This window comes from Mauremys mutica, chromosome 1 (assembly GCF_020497125.1).
Source record: "Mauremys mutica isolate MM-2020 ecotype Southern chromosome 1, ASM2049712v1, whole genome shotgun sequence".
Classification (NCBI taxonomy): domain Eukaryota; kingdom Metazoa; phylum Chordata; order Testudines; family Geoemydidae; genus Mauremys; species Mauremys mutica.
In genome coordinates, this window is record NC_059072.1 from 296247048 (window position 1) to 296265405 (window position 18358).

Below are 18358 nucleotides of genomic sequence, written 5' to 3' on the forward strand. Positions count from 1 at the left end.
GCTGGTACCTATTACTCACACAGTGTATATCAGAACAATGTTATGTTCCCAGCTTCCTAAGTCTTTGGAGGAGGACTTCTTTGTTGCTTCATGGTGTTTATGATACTGGTCAGTAGCTAGTTGCTGTGGAGGCAATTGATTTTCAAAATCACTAATTTTGCTGCACCCTGAAGTGGTACTGTTTCAGCTGTATGCTAGTCAATAGGGACCTTGAAAATATTTATTCCCTTTCTGTTCTTTCCTCTCTGAGGGCTGGTCTACACTATGGGGGGAAATCAATCTAAGATACGCAACTTCAGTTACGTGAATAACGTAGCTGAAGTCGAAGTATCTTAAATCGAATTACCTACCGTCCTCACTGCGCGGGATTGATGTCCGTGGCTCCCCATGTCGACTCCGCTACCGCCGTTGGGGTTGGTGGAGTTCTGGAGTCGACAGGAGCTCATTCGGGGATCGATATATCGCGTCTAGATGAGACGCGATATATCGATCCCCGAGAAATCGATTGCTACCCGCCGATATGGCGGGTAGTGAAGACGTACCCTGAGGTCAATAAAGCTAGGGGTTTCTCCCAAATTCCTTAATCTTCTTGAAGCAAAAATTTAGATCTTAACTTCAATATTTCCATTTAGGAGAAGAGGCTCACATATAACTAGTTGATTAAATTCTACACGGAAGGGAACTTCAGATTAAAAAGGAATCTGCTAAATGAATTTTGCTCATTTTTACTGCTGCATTATAGTTCCAGAAGTACCTCCCACTAATTGGCTACAAATGAGTGTCTTGTGTAATTGGCTAAAGTTGCCTTTTTTGGTCCAGATCAGTTACCAGCACTTAACCTTTTCAGTTGGCATAAGTATTGCATAAGGAGGTTACTTTCAAGATGCTTTCAATAGGATTAAGTTATCTGGGTCATCCCTTGGAAGACTCTCTCAGATTCATCCGAACTAAACAAATTTCTTCTCTGTGGAATGAAAAACATCCTTGTGAGGAACTATAGATAAGCTCTCAGAATTTCTCAGAATACATTTAACAAGCAGTCTTTCCAGCCAGCTTGTTCACCAACTATAACGATGGGGAAATGTTTTTGCAACTTTGCAGAGCAGATGCCAATATAGATATCTGACACAAGATAATGTAAACTTGCCAGGTTAGTGGGGAAGCGAAATACTTTCTATCTCAAATTGCTTCCACTCTAACAAATGTCATATGAAAAGATTACTCCTCCAGAATTTTAAGAGACTTTATTTTTTTTGTGTGCCGGCAAACTTATATTTAAAAAAAAAAAGAAGTTCATAGACTTGGGACTAAAGCTGCTCAGAACATCATTCAGGGATTTTTCTCTGGGTTCTTTGTGGTCCCTGAAAAGATAGCAAATGAGGATTGATTGCTTCCTTCATTAATAGAAGGAACTAAGTTCAGGATGCAAGATATTATATACATTCTGGAAATGGCTGCACTTGACCATATGCTCCAGAGTTGTTCTCCAAGTCCTTGCTCCCGTTGATTCCATTCTAGGTGTGTGCAAGCCCATGTGCACAGTCATCAAAGACTTTTGCCATAGCGGTAGCTGTAGGGTTGGCTGTAATGCCAGCTTGAGTGCCACGCTCATGTGTTGGTTGGAGTGCCTTGTTTTGCATTGCAAGAGCGTTTTGTCATCTTTGTTGTTAGTTGATAGGTATTGAGTTAGACGTTTAAGTTAACTGTTAGAGTAGTAGTTGAGAAGTTAGAGTTCTGGCTGGGACTTTGCCTCGGAGTGGAGCCTGCCCTATTCCCCAGGCTTTAAGCAATGTTCATTGTGTAACCAGCCAATGCCCATTAGTGACCCACATGAGAGCTGTTTAGAGTGCTTTCGGGAGTCCCACAGAAAGGATAAGTGCAGGATCTTGCACTAAGTGCAGGATTCTGATTGTCTATGATTGATTGATCTGCAAAAATGTTTGCCCTCGAACTCAGAAGAATCGGGATATCCGCTTGAGGGCCCTCCTCAGGGAGGCTGCGCTTTGTCCTACTTCAGAGCCTTCTTGATCGGACTCCACGCTCGGCACCTCAGCACTGACGCGCAGCGCACCACTGGCACTGGAATCCATCTGTCACCATTTCCACACCTCGGTGCCTAAGAAGCTGTCGAAGTCGATGGGCTCACCAGCACTGCAGAAAAAGGGGGGTTTGGGCAAAAGACCTGTCAGGCCATGTGCCTGCTCCAGAGCTCCTTGGGGGTACTGCTGCGGTTGGAGCCCTAGTCCAGTCACCCATCTCTGACTCCTGGGACAAGCGGGGCCTGAAGCGGTTCTGGCAGCCAAAGAGCAAATAGGCCGACAGGCACTGCAGACGCCAAGCCAGCTGATGGACCCGGCCAAGGCCCCGGCATCTATGGGCAAGCCAGTTATGGGACCACCCCCTAACGCAGCAGAGCATCGGACTGCAGGCGTCCGTTTCCCATCATCATGGCAGACTCAGGCATCTATGGCTCCGCCCTGGTCACCGGAAGGGCAGTGGTCTGAGCCTGAAAGGGAGTTCAGCCACTCATCTATAAAACTTGAATCGAGACTGGCGGAGCTCCTGCGGCAGCAGTGTGGAGGCAGGGGCAATGACCCGCTCAGTGGCAGTACTTGATCCCGTGGGGTGTACCTGTGATGCCAATCCTGTACTCCCACTGTTCCTCTGAGGCCACAGTGGACAAGCTGCCCCGGCACAGCCGGCACCCGAGTTGGAGCGTGGTGCCGAATGTGACATGGGAGCAACAGAATAGGCCCTGATGCCCAAGGAACCATCCCTGGACAAGCAAGGGGAAGCCGCCCCTCTCCCTGCTGTGCAGTTGTCTTTGGACAAAGCAATGGTGGGCCCCTCACAAATGAGCAGTGCCTCCCCCTGGACGACTTCAAGGAGTACTAGGCCCTGCTCAAAAGGGTGGCTGCCAACCTGAACTTGGAGGTTGAGGAGCTATCAGAGGAGTCCGACCTCTTGAATGTCATAGCTTCCTTCACCCCGGCATGGGTCATGTTGCCTGTGCACCCGGGATCCTTAAAATTGCCAAGTCTGTGTGGAAGACCTCCTGTTCCATTCTGCCTACCTCTAAGAGGGTGGAAGAGAAGTACTATATCCCTGCAAAGAGATTTGAGTACCTGTGACTCATCCTCCAGTGGGATCCCTGGTTGTGTCCTTGTCAATGAAAGGGCCAGGCGAGCAGCACAACAAAAAATAGAAACTAAAAGGCTGGACTTCATGGCAGGAAAATTTATTCGACAGCCAGCCTGAAATTTCAGGTGTCTAACCATCAGGCTCTGGTAGGCAGGTACAACTTCAACCTGTGGGACACCATCAGCAAGTTCAAGGAGGGCCTCCCACAGGACTGAGCCTAGGAATTTGCTGCCTTGGTGGAAAAGAGCAAAGTAGTAGCAAGAGGCGCCCTCCAGATGGCCTGGGACACTACGGACTCGGCGGCAAGGGTAGTCACCTCTGCGGTGTTCATGAGGTGTAGCTTCTGGTTACAGTGCTCTGGGCTGTCCCAGGAGATGCAGACTACTCTTCTGTTTGAGTAGGGTTTCTCAAACAGGGGTCACCGCTTGTGTAGGGAAAGCCCCTGGCGGGCCGGGCCAGTGTATTTACCTGCCCCATCTGCAGGTCCGGCCGATCGCGGCTCCCACTAGCCGCGGATCGCTGCTCCGGCCAATGGGAGCTGCTGGAAGCAGCGCGGGCGTCAGTAAGTGGGCCTTTTACTCAGGGTAGCATGGCCTAATGGCCAGAGTCAGTAGGGTGGCCCACCCTTATGGGATTGTGTGGCCTGTTGGGGTGGGGGTGGGGTGCTACTTGGGGGTGGGTGGTGGCATCCAAGGGAAGGGGACTAGGACCCTCCCTGCTCCTCCGAATCCCAACCCAGGGCCCTGGCAATAGTGGTGCTCACCACCTACTCAGCGGGGATCCTCCCGAAACATGCTGAAAAGTTCCCCCTTTCACTCACTGGAGAAGATTCTAAGTCCCCTGGGGTGCTTCCTCCCCTTGTTTCCTTTGGTGAAGCTCCATGCTTCCCTCAGGTCTCTGGGGTCCTCCAATGGCCTAGCTCCCGCTGGCATGGTCTCTTCCTAGGGCTAGTCAGGCATTCTGGAGTCCGTCTGGGCCTCTGTGTGCCTTGCTTCTGGGGTCAGGGCCTGCAGCTGCTCCTTGGGGAAAGCCTGCAGTCTGTGTCCTCTCCCTTCAGCAGCGTCCCTAGACTAAGCTGGACAACTTCCTTTTATAGGCTGAGCATGTCCAGCAGAGTCTGAGGGGAGGGGCTTCCTCAGCCTGCAAAGCACAGTTAACCCTTTCGGGGCTGGTGTGGGGTAGGTACACACTCTCCTTCATGAGAGGTGTCCTGGGATGTAGCTGTGACACTACTAGGTCAGGTGGTCATGTCACCTGGTACTAAACACCTTCTTGGACTTCTAGTAATTTTCCACTAAAAGGAGGGGGAAGGTCAAGACTGGGAAACACAAGATTCCTGCCTTATGTAAATCTTATTTAAGGTTGGGGAGTAAGGCAACCAGGACTCTTCTCCGTTGCCTTCCTGCCCAAGAAGAAAGACTGCTGAAAGTACCTGAAGAGACAAAAGAACTGAGCAGTGGGAAAGGCAAGGGCTGAGTCCCGACTGGGACAGAGGAGTCTAATCTGTAAAGAGAAATAACTGGAACTCTAAAATACAGAAACTCTGCCTTCCGCCTAAGTCAACATTTAGAGTGAAAAATTACTTCTTGAAACCAGTCTCTTTAAGATCTTAAGCTTAGTATGCGTGTTTTATTTTATTTGCTTGGTAATCTTTGTTCTGTTTGCTATCCCTTATAATCACTTAAAATCCACCTTTTATAGTTAATAAACGTATTTCTTGTTTATAACATAATCCAGATTGTGTAATTCATACCTTGGGAAGTTGTGCATATCTTTCTCTGCACTGAGGGAGAGGGCGAATTTTTATGAGCTTGGGCTGTGCAGATCTTTCTATACAGCGCAAAACAATATTATCTGAGGTTTACCTCTCCATTGTGGGTGTGCACGTGAGTGCTGGGTGAATCTACTCACACAGATCTGACTGCAGTCTGTGTCTGCTGAGTGTGGTCTTGCCTGGGTGAGTGCTGGAAAGGGACTTGAGAGCCTGGCACAGCAACTCAGTGCAAGGGAAACCCAGGCTGGCAGGGCCGGAGGGCTGAATGGGACCCCAGCACATCAGGTGGCATCTCGGACGGGGGGCTCTAACCTGTCACAGACCTGTTTGCGTCCAGGCAGAACAGGAAATGCCGTGTGTTCTGCTTGATTCAGGGGATGGACAAAGGCTCCCTGTCAGATGCTTTTCTGCTCCTGTGATTCACAGTGTTCGTATGAAAATCAAGCAGGACAGGGCGAAGGTGGTCCTCATAGTGCTGACTTGACTGCACCAGCACTGGTTCGGCACACTGCTGAACCTCTTGGTAGCTGTTCCATTGCAGCTGCCGCTCAGGCTGTCCCTAGACCGTGGTAGTCTTCTGCATCTGAACCTGGTGTGCTGCACCTGACTGCGTGGCTACCACATGGTTAAATGCGGAGGAGCAGGAGAGCTCAGCTGCTGTCCAGCAGGTCCTGTTGTGCAGCAGAAAGCCCTCTACCAGAGTGACCTACTTGGCCAAATGGTAATGGTTTGCTTGTTGGACCTCAGATAAGGGTATTCGACCTGAGCGGGCCTTGCTGCAGTTTATCCTGGACTACCTTCTGTATCTCAAGCTCCAAGATCTGTCCTTTTCATCTATCAAGGTCCACTTGGCTGCTATTTCGGTCTTCCGTCCGCCGCTCAAGGGTAGGTCGGTTTTCTCCCGGAACATGACTGCTAGTTTCCTCAAGGGCCTCGAGCGTGCCTACCCTCATGTCAGGGACCCCATTTCCCCCATGGAACCTGAATCTTGTGCTGTCATGGCTTATGGAACCCCCACCCCTTCAAGCCTCTGGTTTCCTGCTCTCTCCTCCTCCTCCTGTCCTGGAAGGTCATGTTGCTAGTTGCAACAACATCCATCCGCTGGATCTCTGAGATAAGGGCGCTTACCGCGGAGCCACCCTATCCGGTCTTCTACAACGATAAGGTCCTGTTATGGTTGCTCCCGGTTTTCCTGCCCAAGGTGGTCTTGCAGTTTCATATGGGTGAGGACATGTACTTTCCTGTCTTTTTTGCAAAGTTGCATAAGTTGGAGGGGGAGTGTAGATTACATTCCCTAGATGTCAGGAGAGCGCTAGCTTTTTACATTGAAAGGACCAAGCCATTCTGCAAGTCGACACAATTGTTCATTGCGGTGGCTGACAGGATGACAGGTCATCCAGTGTCTGCTCAAAGGATTTCTTCTTGGATCACTACCTGCATTCGCTGCTGCTGCGATCTGGCAAAGGTTCCACCTCCGATGATCGTAACCGCCAATTCAATCAGGGTGCAAGCCTCCTCAGAAGCTTTCTTAGCCCAAGTGCCTATCCAAGACATCTGTAGGGCAGCTGCCTCATCATCCCTCCACATTTCACATCCCATTATACACGTACCCAGCAGTTCCGGAACGATGCTGGCTTCGGTAGAGCAGTACTGCAAGCGGCTAGGCTGTGAACTCTGAACCCACCTCTGAGCATACTGCTTGTTAGTCACCTAGAATGGAATTGACATGAGCAAGCATTAGAAGAAAAAACTGTTACCTACGTTTCTGTAACTGTTGTTCTTCGAGATGTGTTGCTTATGTCCCTTCTATTTCCTCCCTCTATCCCTCTGTTGGAGTTGTCGGCAAGAAGGTAATGAGAGGGCGAGGGTCAGCAGTGCCTAATATACCAACGCATGAGCACGGCACTTAAAGGGGCGCTACAGCTGACATTACGGATACTGGTAAGGTGAAAATCTCCAACTGTGCACATGGGCACGCACACACCTAGAATGAAATGGACATGAGCAACACATCTCTAAGAACAAAGGTTAAGAAAACATAGGTAACCGTTTTTCTCAAGAATTCCACCTTCATTTTTCTATCACATCTGATTAGTTGCTGTCAAGTAAAGTAAAGCATCTATTCTTGATTGATCATGTGGTATGTCATCTCACTAAAGGTTTTTCAAGTTGATGTAACACTGATAAAGAGCACTGCATCTACACTACTTGGTTTGTGTATTACTAAAATGTAACTTTCCTCTCACTCTTCCAACTGAACTGCATCTGCACCAATAGAGAGTAATATTTAAATCTTAAAAAAAATAAAAAATTTTTTTGAAATGGAAAGTATTAAATGAGGCTTTCACTTTAACTACATCCCTTGTTCTTTCTCTAGCTGCAGAGAGTCTTTAGAAGGAAACCCCTCCATGTTTCTCTGTATCTTGGAATAGCTATCCTTTTGGGCAAGAGAAATTAGTTAAGACTGGGTGGAGCTGTTTGTTTTTCAAGTCCAAATCTGTTTCCTAGAAGACAAAACAAGATGAACACCCACAAAAAGGGGAAAGAAAAGAACCATGAATGTAGAAAATGAAGCTTCTGTCTGATGTTGACTCTCACTTGAAACCACGTCGCTGGAGAAACATAGGCACAACACATGGCAAACTCATAACAGCATCAGGCTGTGCAAGGCGTTAGATTTAGCTGCCTCTTTTTGGTCACAGAGTTTACAGGAGTGTTGCAAAATATAGTCTTGGCTGACTAAGTTAGAGTCTAATTAGACTTTAGGAAAAAGGAGGGGAATAGAAAGAGGAAATAAGGTGGGGAAGGAAAAGAACACGCAGGAGAGTGTGAGACAGCGTCACATCCCAGGTGTTTGGGATTTCATCAGAGCTAGTGTAGGTGGTGGTGTCCTCTGGCTCTCTCTTTCTGGTCAGGATGTCTTTCAGGATTAGAATTAAGTGTACCCCTTTCTTTAACTTTAATGAACATTCCCATTTAAAAACATCAGCGGGAGTATGTTTGTCATAAATCAGGAAGTTGATAGTAACCTGATCTAGTAGACATCTATTGATCTAGGATATATTTAGGGATACAAATATATACTGAAATCTGTAGTCTTCCCTCCAAGGGGCAACTTGTAGAAGTTAAAAGGCACAATCCAATGAGGTTATCAGTTCTATGAGAATGAAAGTTCACGCCCTGATTTTTTTCCCCTCACTGTTACCATAGCGGCCAGAAATTTTACGCAAGTCTCAAAGGAGAGGTTCAGGGTTTTTTCTGATAGCCTTGACCTGGTGGAGGAAACCATGCTTCTCAGATCTGGTCATCTGCCTTTGTTGCAGGAAATGCCTCTTTGCCCACAGTGCAATACTACAAGGAGAAAGATAAGCTGCAGTGTATTGGAAAGAGGCCAATTTTACAAAAGTCAAATAAACTCATAATTTATTTGCTTCATGGGAAATATTGACCAACAGGTCATATTCCAAACCTTGTTCTGGTTCAAGTACTAGTATAGAGATAAGACTCAGAGTCAAAACCAAGGATGTTCTGGAGAAAGGTGGGGTGAGAAAGTTTCAACAAAATAAAGATGTCTCTAATGGAGATGAAAAGAAGAAAAACTATTTAACTCCACTGTTCTGCCAGCAATGATATACAGGGTGGAAATCTGGTCAATGACGAAAGTGTAGGAAGAAAAATTCGCTGTCATCCAGGAAGCAATGGCAAGGCGAATGGGTAAGATATCGCTCCATGATCACATACTGAATGAGGAGATCAGAAGGCGTACAGAGGTGACCGATGTACTGCAGGCAATTTACAATGCAAAGCGGAGATGGGCAGGTTATGTAGTTTGCAAGCAAGACAATAGGTGGACAACCGCATCAGTGACTAGATCCTCAGAGATCACAAGCGACCGCTTGGCAAACAGAAAACCGTGTTGGGCCAATCTCATGACAAAATTCTATAACCAGAAATGAAAGAATGCGCTCGCAATAAAACGGAATGGTGTGGCGTCGACTTGCATTCGTGGCGGGACGGACGAGGACAAGTCGGACAAAAGTTATCTTGTATTACCTCAATAAAACAAAACTCTCTGCTAGTCCTGTGATACAGGCATTACCAGACAAGATGACATTGCCAGGCAGGCATACTACATCTGTATCTGATTAGTTTCTTGATACATCATTGAAGGGTATGGGTGGTCATGTGTGGTCTCTGCTTAAGAAAAATCTTAAGACAAAGCTGAAGTTAATGAAACAGCTGATCATGACATGAGACAAAAGTCTGAGGCTGTATAATAGAAGGAAAAATAGCACAAAATATTCTCCATTATGGAGGAGATCATCTGCCAACATCAGTATCATGAAAAGTGGATACCAGCTCTCTGGATTGGACAAGCACTACATGAACTGACTGTTTGAGTGGCAAAAACCTTATTATACAGGAAGATAACTTGTTAATAAGCACAGAGTATAAATTGTTATGCTTTTACCTGCAATCTTATGTTTACAAATCCTTAAACTTCTTTTTATTTGAATCTTTAACTCAAGCTTTGTTAAACTTCAGTTCTTATAAATATGTTTAAGTGACTTGTGCTAAGGAAAGTGTTGAACTGAGGTGTACTGCATCCATGTAGTCTGTGGATCAGAATACAGTGCGGGTGTCCAGAAGACAAGGGACTGGCCACTCGAGTATAACAAAGTGAGGAGTGTAAATTGCTAGCCTACCCTGGGGAAGAGTGGGGCTTATGACACCCCAAAATGGAGTGCTTGTGTTGCCTGCAGTAGGTAGATCAGGGAGAGTTTTACCCTGGTGGACACAGTCAAGACTCGCTTACTGTGTAAGTCAGTAGTAGTGATTCATCTTTGATATGTCTCAGTCATCAATACTGTTGGTATCTTTTGGTGATAAATGTAGGGAACAAGCTTTCAAAAGAGAATCTTAAAAATGGGTGTCAGATGGCATTCTACCAGAGTTTAAGGCAGCCTCCTCTGCCTTTCTGAGATACATACCTGTAGCTATTTTAGATACCTGTAGAGTTGCTACTTAGAATTTGATAGATATGTTTTTACATTATTATTCTCTTGGCAGCTTCTAAATCTAATGCACAATTTGGCAGTGGAGTCTTAGTCATTTAGACTTCTGACCCTACTATTGGAGACAAATAACTTCTTGCCTGTTGCCTAAAGTGGGATCCGTGTGCATAAGTATTCAAAGAAAATATGATGATTTAGTAGAAAGTAATTGGTTAGAGAGGTTTTGTCCACATGGATCCCACAGCCTGCCCACCAGACACTAATGTGGTGTTCTTTACCATTGTGAAGGAACTGGGAGGCAATTGGGCCACCACACACTTTGTCCTCTCCAATGGTTGCTGCTGGCTAAAAATAATCTGATATCACGTGCATGAGGTGCACACACATCTAGTGTGGGATCTGTGTGGACAAAACTTCTCAAACTACAGTTAGGACAAGAAACCATTATTTTTCTGTAGTGCATATATACACGTGCAAAGATTAATCACCTGATGACCTTGAGTACTGTGTGTGTTACACATATAGTACTCAAGGTCATCAAGGGATGAATATGTAATTCATGAAGCGGAACTCAATGAAGCTGAAAATTACTTTTTTCCAATATGAACTACAGTTAAATGGAGCTTTTAGCTAAGTACAAGTTTGTGCTGTCTTTTGGGTTTTTTTTTTTGATTGGAGAACTTTTGTATATCATCCCCATGTGTAGTACCTGGTAGGATACATATTTTAAATACTTGCTGTAAAATATGAATTCCTAAAGTTGGATTATAATAACTGTTAGTTTGTTGCAACATACTAATAGCCGGGATCATGGCACTCGGCAGGGTTGTCTTCCATAATTGTGAAAACACAAAACAGCTTCCATTTGTTATTCTACTTGGTCTTAATAGTACATCTTAATGACAATACTTTTTTAAGCTACATAGAGGCGAAGAGACATATCACATAATGGTCTATTTATAATAAGAAATATAGAAGTAATTGGCTCTAATCTAATATGTATGACTCAAGCCTTCATGTAGGTATACATGGTACAAAATATTTGGACTAAAGGTTTTGGTTTAGTAAGGCTTAAGAAAGTTCAGATACTCCAAGAACTCTGTTTTAAAAAGTAACAAAAACTAAGGGAAGGTGCCTAGCTGATTTGGGCTAGGCTAATATCTGTTGCTTACCAAACAGCAAAAGTCTGAATTAGGCAGTATTACTTTCAGTTGCTTGTCTTTTTGATCCTCCTTGACTGTGTCCTGTCCTGAAGGCTCAGTCAAACCTGTGACTAAGACAAATTTCTGGCCTATGGGATTGTGCCAGCTGATTCTGCACTTCTAGATCTTCTCCTCCTTTGTGCTGTCCAATCTGAAGTGTTGGAAATGCCAAGTGTAGGGAGGACTACAAAACTGATAAGTGTTCTTTGCCATGCAAAGTTGTGGAGATAGCAGATAGAAAAATAAGGGTAAAGTGAAGTAAACAGTGTGGTAGCGTGGGAAATTCTGGTATTATTACTTGATAAGGAAGTTGTGCTCAGAGAGCTGAGGGAGGAGGAGAAGAAATAGAAATAAACTCTTGAAACAATTATTAACAATACCAAGCTATTGACTTTCTTATGTTTTAGTGAACGCCATCTTTTATGCAATAAGTACAGAGAAGAAATTTACTAAGTCGCTTTAATAGACAATGGTTGAGTATTTTTAGAATGGCAACATTAATACTGTGAAGTATTCTAACAGGCTTAAATTGTAACTTGTTAAAAAAATAAATCGTGATTTTAAGTATTAAATAAAAAAACGGTGGCATCTTATTAGGAAGAGTTCTAGAACACCAAAATCATGCCTGTTATCAGTTATAATTTCCTTCATAAGAAGCAAATAAGCATCTTCTGAAAAAAACCCAAAAATAATTCATATATTAATTGTTCTTCCAAAGTCTTTATGGTATTAGCCAGGGGTATGTTTGAACTCTAAGACCAAAATGTTGATTTTTTTAACCTGTGAGTGACCCATATTCAGGAATTTCATGTGACTGAATATTGGGCTTTACTTTATTATGGATGGTCCCAAGTCTATGGGAAAATAGATGTCTAGGGAAGACCCTTTATACAGCAAAAGTATGGTAGAAATAAAACTAGATGATTGATAAGGGGTACCTAATATTTATATATGTTTGTTGATAAGAGGTACTTGTTGCAGATGTTTTCTGTAATAGGTAAAATAAGAATCCATTACAACTGTGCCACTGTAAGTTCGCTAATATAGACATGGCCTAAATGTTTGCTTTTTTTCTATTACCTCTCTTTCCCCCCCCCCCCCGCCCCGCCCCGCCCCAGTAGACATGTTGATGGCACTGACTCACATTTGGTATGCTTTTGGTGTCTCAGCATGCTTCTGGGCAACTGTTACAAGTCTTCGTGCTCATGCACCACAGTTTGAGAGCCTTCTAACTAGCTAGGAGAAGGTCTGGGCCTCAAACACGTGTGTGTGTGTATGGAGCAAACAACTAATTTTTACATAACTTATTTTTTTTTAAAAATACCCCTTTTTCTAGCTACTTTGATTGTGATGGTAACCTTCCAAATGTGAACTAAGTATAACCTAATGTAGTGCTATTTTCTTTAGTATACTGAAGACTATTGTAGTGCCTCTGCTTCCTCTTCTCGCCTTCCAAGGCAGCAACATATAGAAAATTTACAAATTGCCTGGCTAGTTACTTGATCCTATTCAGAGCTCTGAGCAGCTGTGAAACTGCCAAGACCTACGTATGTTTCATTTGACGGGTGCTTGTTCTGCTATAATGAAGGCATTGGATATTCAGGGGAGGGGGACCTTACAGCAACACCTGCCCTCTTGAAGCAACCAGGAGGCTGCTGGAGAAAATAGATAGTAGCAGAAACATCCCCTGTATCTGGATGGTGAAGGGACAAGTACCTTTTTTCTCTAGGGGCCAGCAGCACCTTAAATTTTAATCTGGCAGCCCCTAACCAGAGGCTGATATAGAGGATTGACCACCTATCTGAGTACAGGGGCAGTGGCCTGGTAAGAATCTTTGCAGTCCCTTTCCCAGTAGGGGGTGGTTGTGGTGATGGGCTTCCATCTAGTGCATTGACTTTGCATGGATACACCCTCATTTTCTATCAGTTACTAGATAGAAGATTTTAAGCTCAGGGTTACTCACTTGGTAAGAGTTAACTTTATATTTTTTATTGGAATATATTGCTGAGGTTTGGTCAAATAATATTTGGGCATACAAGATAAAAGGTCCATGCGCTAAATAAATCTCTGAATTGATGTGCCTTATTCCCTTTGTCGCGGGTAAAAAAAAACAACCAAAAAAGATACCTATCGATGCAAACTTTAAAGTGCACATTGTATTGGAGCAGCTGACTTTTTTTTTTTTTAGTGTCTAAAGATGAGTAGAATAGGTCTCCTCATAAAAATGTTTAAAATCAAATTGTAAAGGCTAGCTGTTGGTCAAACATTTCAGACACTTAACTTTTTAAAAAACTATTTATTGTGGTTGAAAATAATATGAATGACAAATGGTGATATACATTCACTGTTCTTTTGTTTGCAGTTGGATAGATTTGCCAGCATAAGGATTCCAGGCAGTAGGAAAGAAAGACCTCCTTTATTGCAGCTGAAACAATCTCATTCCTCTATTGATTGGTCATCACCTCCCGCAGATGTGGATGAATTCATTCCCAAACCCTTGTCAGAGCGAGAAATCCTAGCACTTTTTGAAAAAATGATGGTAAGAATTCCATATCACTGTTTAATATTTGGTGGTGAATTTTAGATGTCTTTCATTTAGAGGTGACTTAAAAAGAGGCTGCCTGGAGAGGGATGGGCTCCGCCAGGTTAGAAATGTGCCCAAGACACACCATATGATGAGCAAGGCAACGATGTCTATAGCGGATTAATCACCACCCAGGTAAATAATGAGTGTGCCATCCGTCTCCCACCAGGGCAGACGTGACTAGTATACTGTGGTGTAACCCCAACAAAGAGGATCCGTGGAAGAGATAACATCACCATAGCCACATGAAATGTAAGGACATTGAGACAAATAGGGAGGTTGAAAGAACTCCCGTATGAAATGGAGCAATACACCTGGCACCTCCTCGGAATCTCTGAGGTCAGATGGAAGAACTTTGGAGAGGTACTAAAGGAAGATGGCTATGTACTCTATTACAGTGGAGAGGACAAACATGTCAACAGCGTAGGATTTCTTGTGCATAAAGATATCAAGAATTCAGTATTAGGATGCCACCCAATGTCCAGCAGGCTTATTTCCATCTGTTTAAAGGCAGTACCATTTAATATCACAGTGGTACAAGTCTACACCCCTACAACAGAGTATGACGATGAGCAAATAGAAGATTTTTACAATCAGCTCCAAGATGTCATTGATAAGGTACACAAGAAAGATATCCTGATTGTACAAGGAGATTGGAATGCTGAAGTGGACACTGACACACAGGCAGATTGGCGAGATTATTGTGGCCCTTTATGTAATCCAGTGAGACTGGATTGAGACTTTGGGAGTTTGCCAGCTATAACAATCTGGTTCTTGAAAACACATTAGGAGCACATAAAGCATCAAGACGATCTGCATGGCACGCACCTAATGGTCACATCACAGCCAGATCGACTACCCTATGGTGCAAAACCAATTTCATTCTGGGATAAACAGAGCTAAAACAAGGAGCTTCCCTGGTGTTGATATTGGAAGTGATCATGACCTTGTGATGCTAAATATTTGGCTCTGGCAAAGGGAAATGATCAGACCAAAGTTCACCAGAAGCAAGTTTTGATTTAGAAAGACTCAGACCGAAATATTGTAGAGTCATTCCAAGCAATGGTCGGCGGAAAATTTGCCCCGCTTCTTGCTCTAGAGGAAGACATAGAAACAATGACCAACAATTTCAATGCTGTAATGAATGAGGCAGCAATGGACATGCTTGGGAAACATCATAAGACAAAACCATGGGTCACAAATGAAATACTACAAATGTGTGACACTAGAAGAGAACTTGGGAGACAAGAACAGCACTGAGGGAGCTGATAAATACAGAGCAATTGGCAGAAAGATCAAGAAAGGAATGAAGGTGGCCAGGGAGATATGGATTGAAAAACAATGCTCTAAAATTGAAGTGTATCAATAATAAAAGTAGCAAACGAGCCTTCCAGGTTGTAAAAGATCTGTTGAAGGAAAGATGGACCACAGCTAATGCAATTCAAGACAAAGAAGGGAACAGCCTTACAGAAGAAAGGGACATCATCAGTAGGTGGACAAACTACTGCTCTGATCTATACAATCACCAGACAAAAGGAGATCTTAGTGTCTTAGGCCACCCAGATTCAACAGAGGAGGATGACTTTCCAATAGTGCATGAAGAAGTGGATACAGCTGTGAAATCACTCAAGAATAGAAAAGCTACATCCCAGCTGAACTGATGAAATTTTGAGGAGAAATAGTAATAGATGTACTCAACAAGATCTGGCAGACCGCTGAGTGGCCCTTCACGTGGACGAAGTCACTAATCAATACTCTGCCAAAGAGAGGCAATCTGCAATTGTGTCAAAATTACCAGACCATAAGCTTGATCAGCCATCCTAGCAAAGTGTTGAAAGTCATATTGAACAGATTGAAGCCACAAGCAGAGAATATCATAGCTGAAGAACAGGTTGGCTTTCGTGCTGGAAGAAGTACCACAGGATAGATTTTTCAACCTTCATGTTCTATGTGAGAAGTACTTGTAACACCAGCAGGACATCTACCACATCTTTGTTGACTTCAAGAAGGCATTTGACATATGGCATGAAGCTCTCTGGGCAACCATGAAGAAGTACACTGTTGGTCATAAGCTTATTCTTACCATTAAACAACTGTATGCCAATGCCAGCAGTGCAGTTCTTGTCAATGGCACAATAGGAGAGTGGTTTTGCACCGCTGTTGGAGTCTGTCAAGGCTGCCTTCATTCGCCCACACTGTTCAACATCTACTTGGAGTGCATAATGACTGATGCCCTAAAAGATCACGTATGCACAGTCAGCATTGGGTGTGAACAATCTCAAATCTTCGGTTCGCTGATGACATTGATGGCCTGGCAGGCAGCGAAGATGAACTTGCCAAACTTATGAAATGATTGGATGAAAGCTCTGCAAAATATGACATGGAAATCAGTGCAGAGAAAACCAAGCTGATGACCAACAGAAGCGATAGGATCAGCTCACAAATCATTATCAATGGACAAGAGCTGGAGACAGTGAAACAGTTCAAGTATTTGGGGGCAACTATCACTGATGAAGGATCCAGGGCAGAAATTCGGGCAAGAACTGCGCAACCACCAGCAGCAGTGGCAAAGCTAAAGCCAATTTGGAGTAACAAGAACATCTCCCTGGAATCCAAACTGAAACTGCTGCACACGCTGGTTATCTCCATTTTTCTTTTTGTGTGCTAGACATGGACCCTTACGGCAGAACTTGAATGGAAAATACAGGTAGTAGAGATGAGATGCTTTTGTAAAATCCTGGGCATTTCCTACTTCGACCACGTCACAAATGAAGAGTTCCGCAACATTGGTTGGTTGCTTATCAATGATAATGCCCCAATGGCCAATGCGGTTATGGGAGTGGCGGCGGCGGTGGTGGTGATGATGATGATGATTTTTCAACATATGTAACATGAAAATAAAATGGTGTTTACCTCCCCCCCCAAATAATTAAAAAACAAACAAACCCAACCCTAGTTTGAATGGTTCCTGGTACCATTTCCTTTAAAGAATATATTACTCTGGAAAGTGTGTTGAATGAGAAGTAACTTGAACTATATTTGGATGTTATGTTCTGCATGGGAATATGGCTAAATATTTTAAACCTCAATGGTAGGACAAAAATGAGATTACAAATAGATCCTTTGGTGTACTGCTTTGGGGTCTCTCAAAAAAAGACCCCATTCACTGCACCAGATTGTTAGATTCTTAGGGTGTAATATGGTTATGTACATCGCACAATTCACTGAATAAAAAAAAATGAAAACCAAATACTTACTTCCTGCCATATCACAAAATAGTAGCTCTCCTTGCACATCTCCTTTCCTAAAAGCCGAGGAGAACAGACTGGTTCGCAGCATGTCTTGAAGGACCAACAGATGTGGGTTATTTGATTAGGCTGAGTCAATTTTGAAGTTGGGGCAGTTGTTGAATGACTAGCTGTCACCTTGCCTGAACTGATGGGGATCCATCTCATGAGTTTAATCTGAAAATAGCTGCAGCAGTCCTCAGTAGCCTTGGATGACCCTAGTGTCAACATCTAAAAATGCCTCCTTTCATAGTCAGCCTGTAAGGTGTCTGTATAACTTGCTCCCAGCTGAGGACCTGGCCACAGTCATATATATGTTTGTCAGCTCAAGGCCGGATTATTGTAATTCACTGTATCTGAATCTGAATGTGAAGATGACAAAGCACAGGCACCAGCTGGCAAGAAATGTGGCTGCCCACCTTCTCTATGGTTTAGGCAGCAACGAGCACATCAGGCCAGTGCTCGAGTCCCTTTACTGCAGTGGTTTTCAACCTTCAGCCCGCAGGACGTTTGTGGCCCAATCAGCACAGGGCTGTGGCCCATGTGACATCCTCAGGTCCATACAGGTAGTATTGGATGTGGCCCACAATGGTAAATAGGTTGAACTACTGCTTTACTGTCTCCCTAGTCGGCTTCTGATGCTGGTTTAAGGCTTTTGTCTTAATATCAAAGGGATCAATAGATCGAGCTTCAGTGATGTTAAAGACTAAATTTTGAGGTATGAACTCCTGCGATGCTGCATCCTTCTAGGACAGTGCAGATTCCAGATCCCAGGATTAAGTGCGTGAGAACTGGGGACAAAGAATTGTTGGCTGGGGGGAAATCTGGCTATGAACCAAATTTCCAGATGAGCTTAGGTGAAGCTAGAGTTTTAGAAAATGCTGCAAAACCTTTCTTTTTGAAAAAAGGCCTATTTATTCTCCATCAGAAAGACACGTAAACCATTTTGGCACATAAAACCCCAACCAACGAAAAAGCTACCCTGAAACAAATCCATCAAAGCAACAAATAAGTAAATTAATAAAATCAAAAACAAAATAGGAAGCATTTTTACCCTCGGAAGGGAAGAGTGCCATCGACTTCGAGGAGTCTATTATGGACTTGCTGCTCATTTTATGTGGAAGGCACTTAGATACTGCAGTATAAAAGGATAAGATAATATGGGACGGAGTGAGGCTGCCTCTGACATAGGCAGGTGCTAAGTCACCTTCATAGACCAAATCAGTAATTTAAAACTACGTGCGGAGACTCATAGGTAGATAGTACAGTTTCCAGAGCACTAGCATAATGAGCTCATGACAGGAAACTCTGTTTGTAGCAAGTTATGCACCAGCTTCAGTTTTCAAAAGTATTTA

General features: G+C 43.8%; 1 protein-coding gene across 4 annotated transcripts in view; it reads left to right on the forward strand.

Moving 5' to 3' along the window:
• DIAPH3 (diaphanous related formin 3) overlaps positions 1–18358 on the forward strand; it is a 509860-nt gene that overhangs the window by 31071 nt on the left and 460431 nt on the right. For all 4 annotated transcript variants that reach the window (XM_045012145.1, XM_045012154.1, XM_045012162.1 and 1 more), the window contains one exon: positions 13495–13671. In XM_045012145.1, the coding sequence (XP_044868080.1) occupies positions 13495–13671 (177 nt within the window). The remainder of the gene's footprint in view (positions 1–13494; positions 13672–18358) is intronic.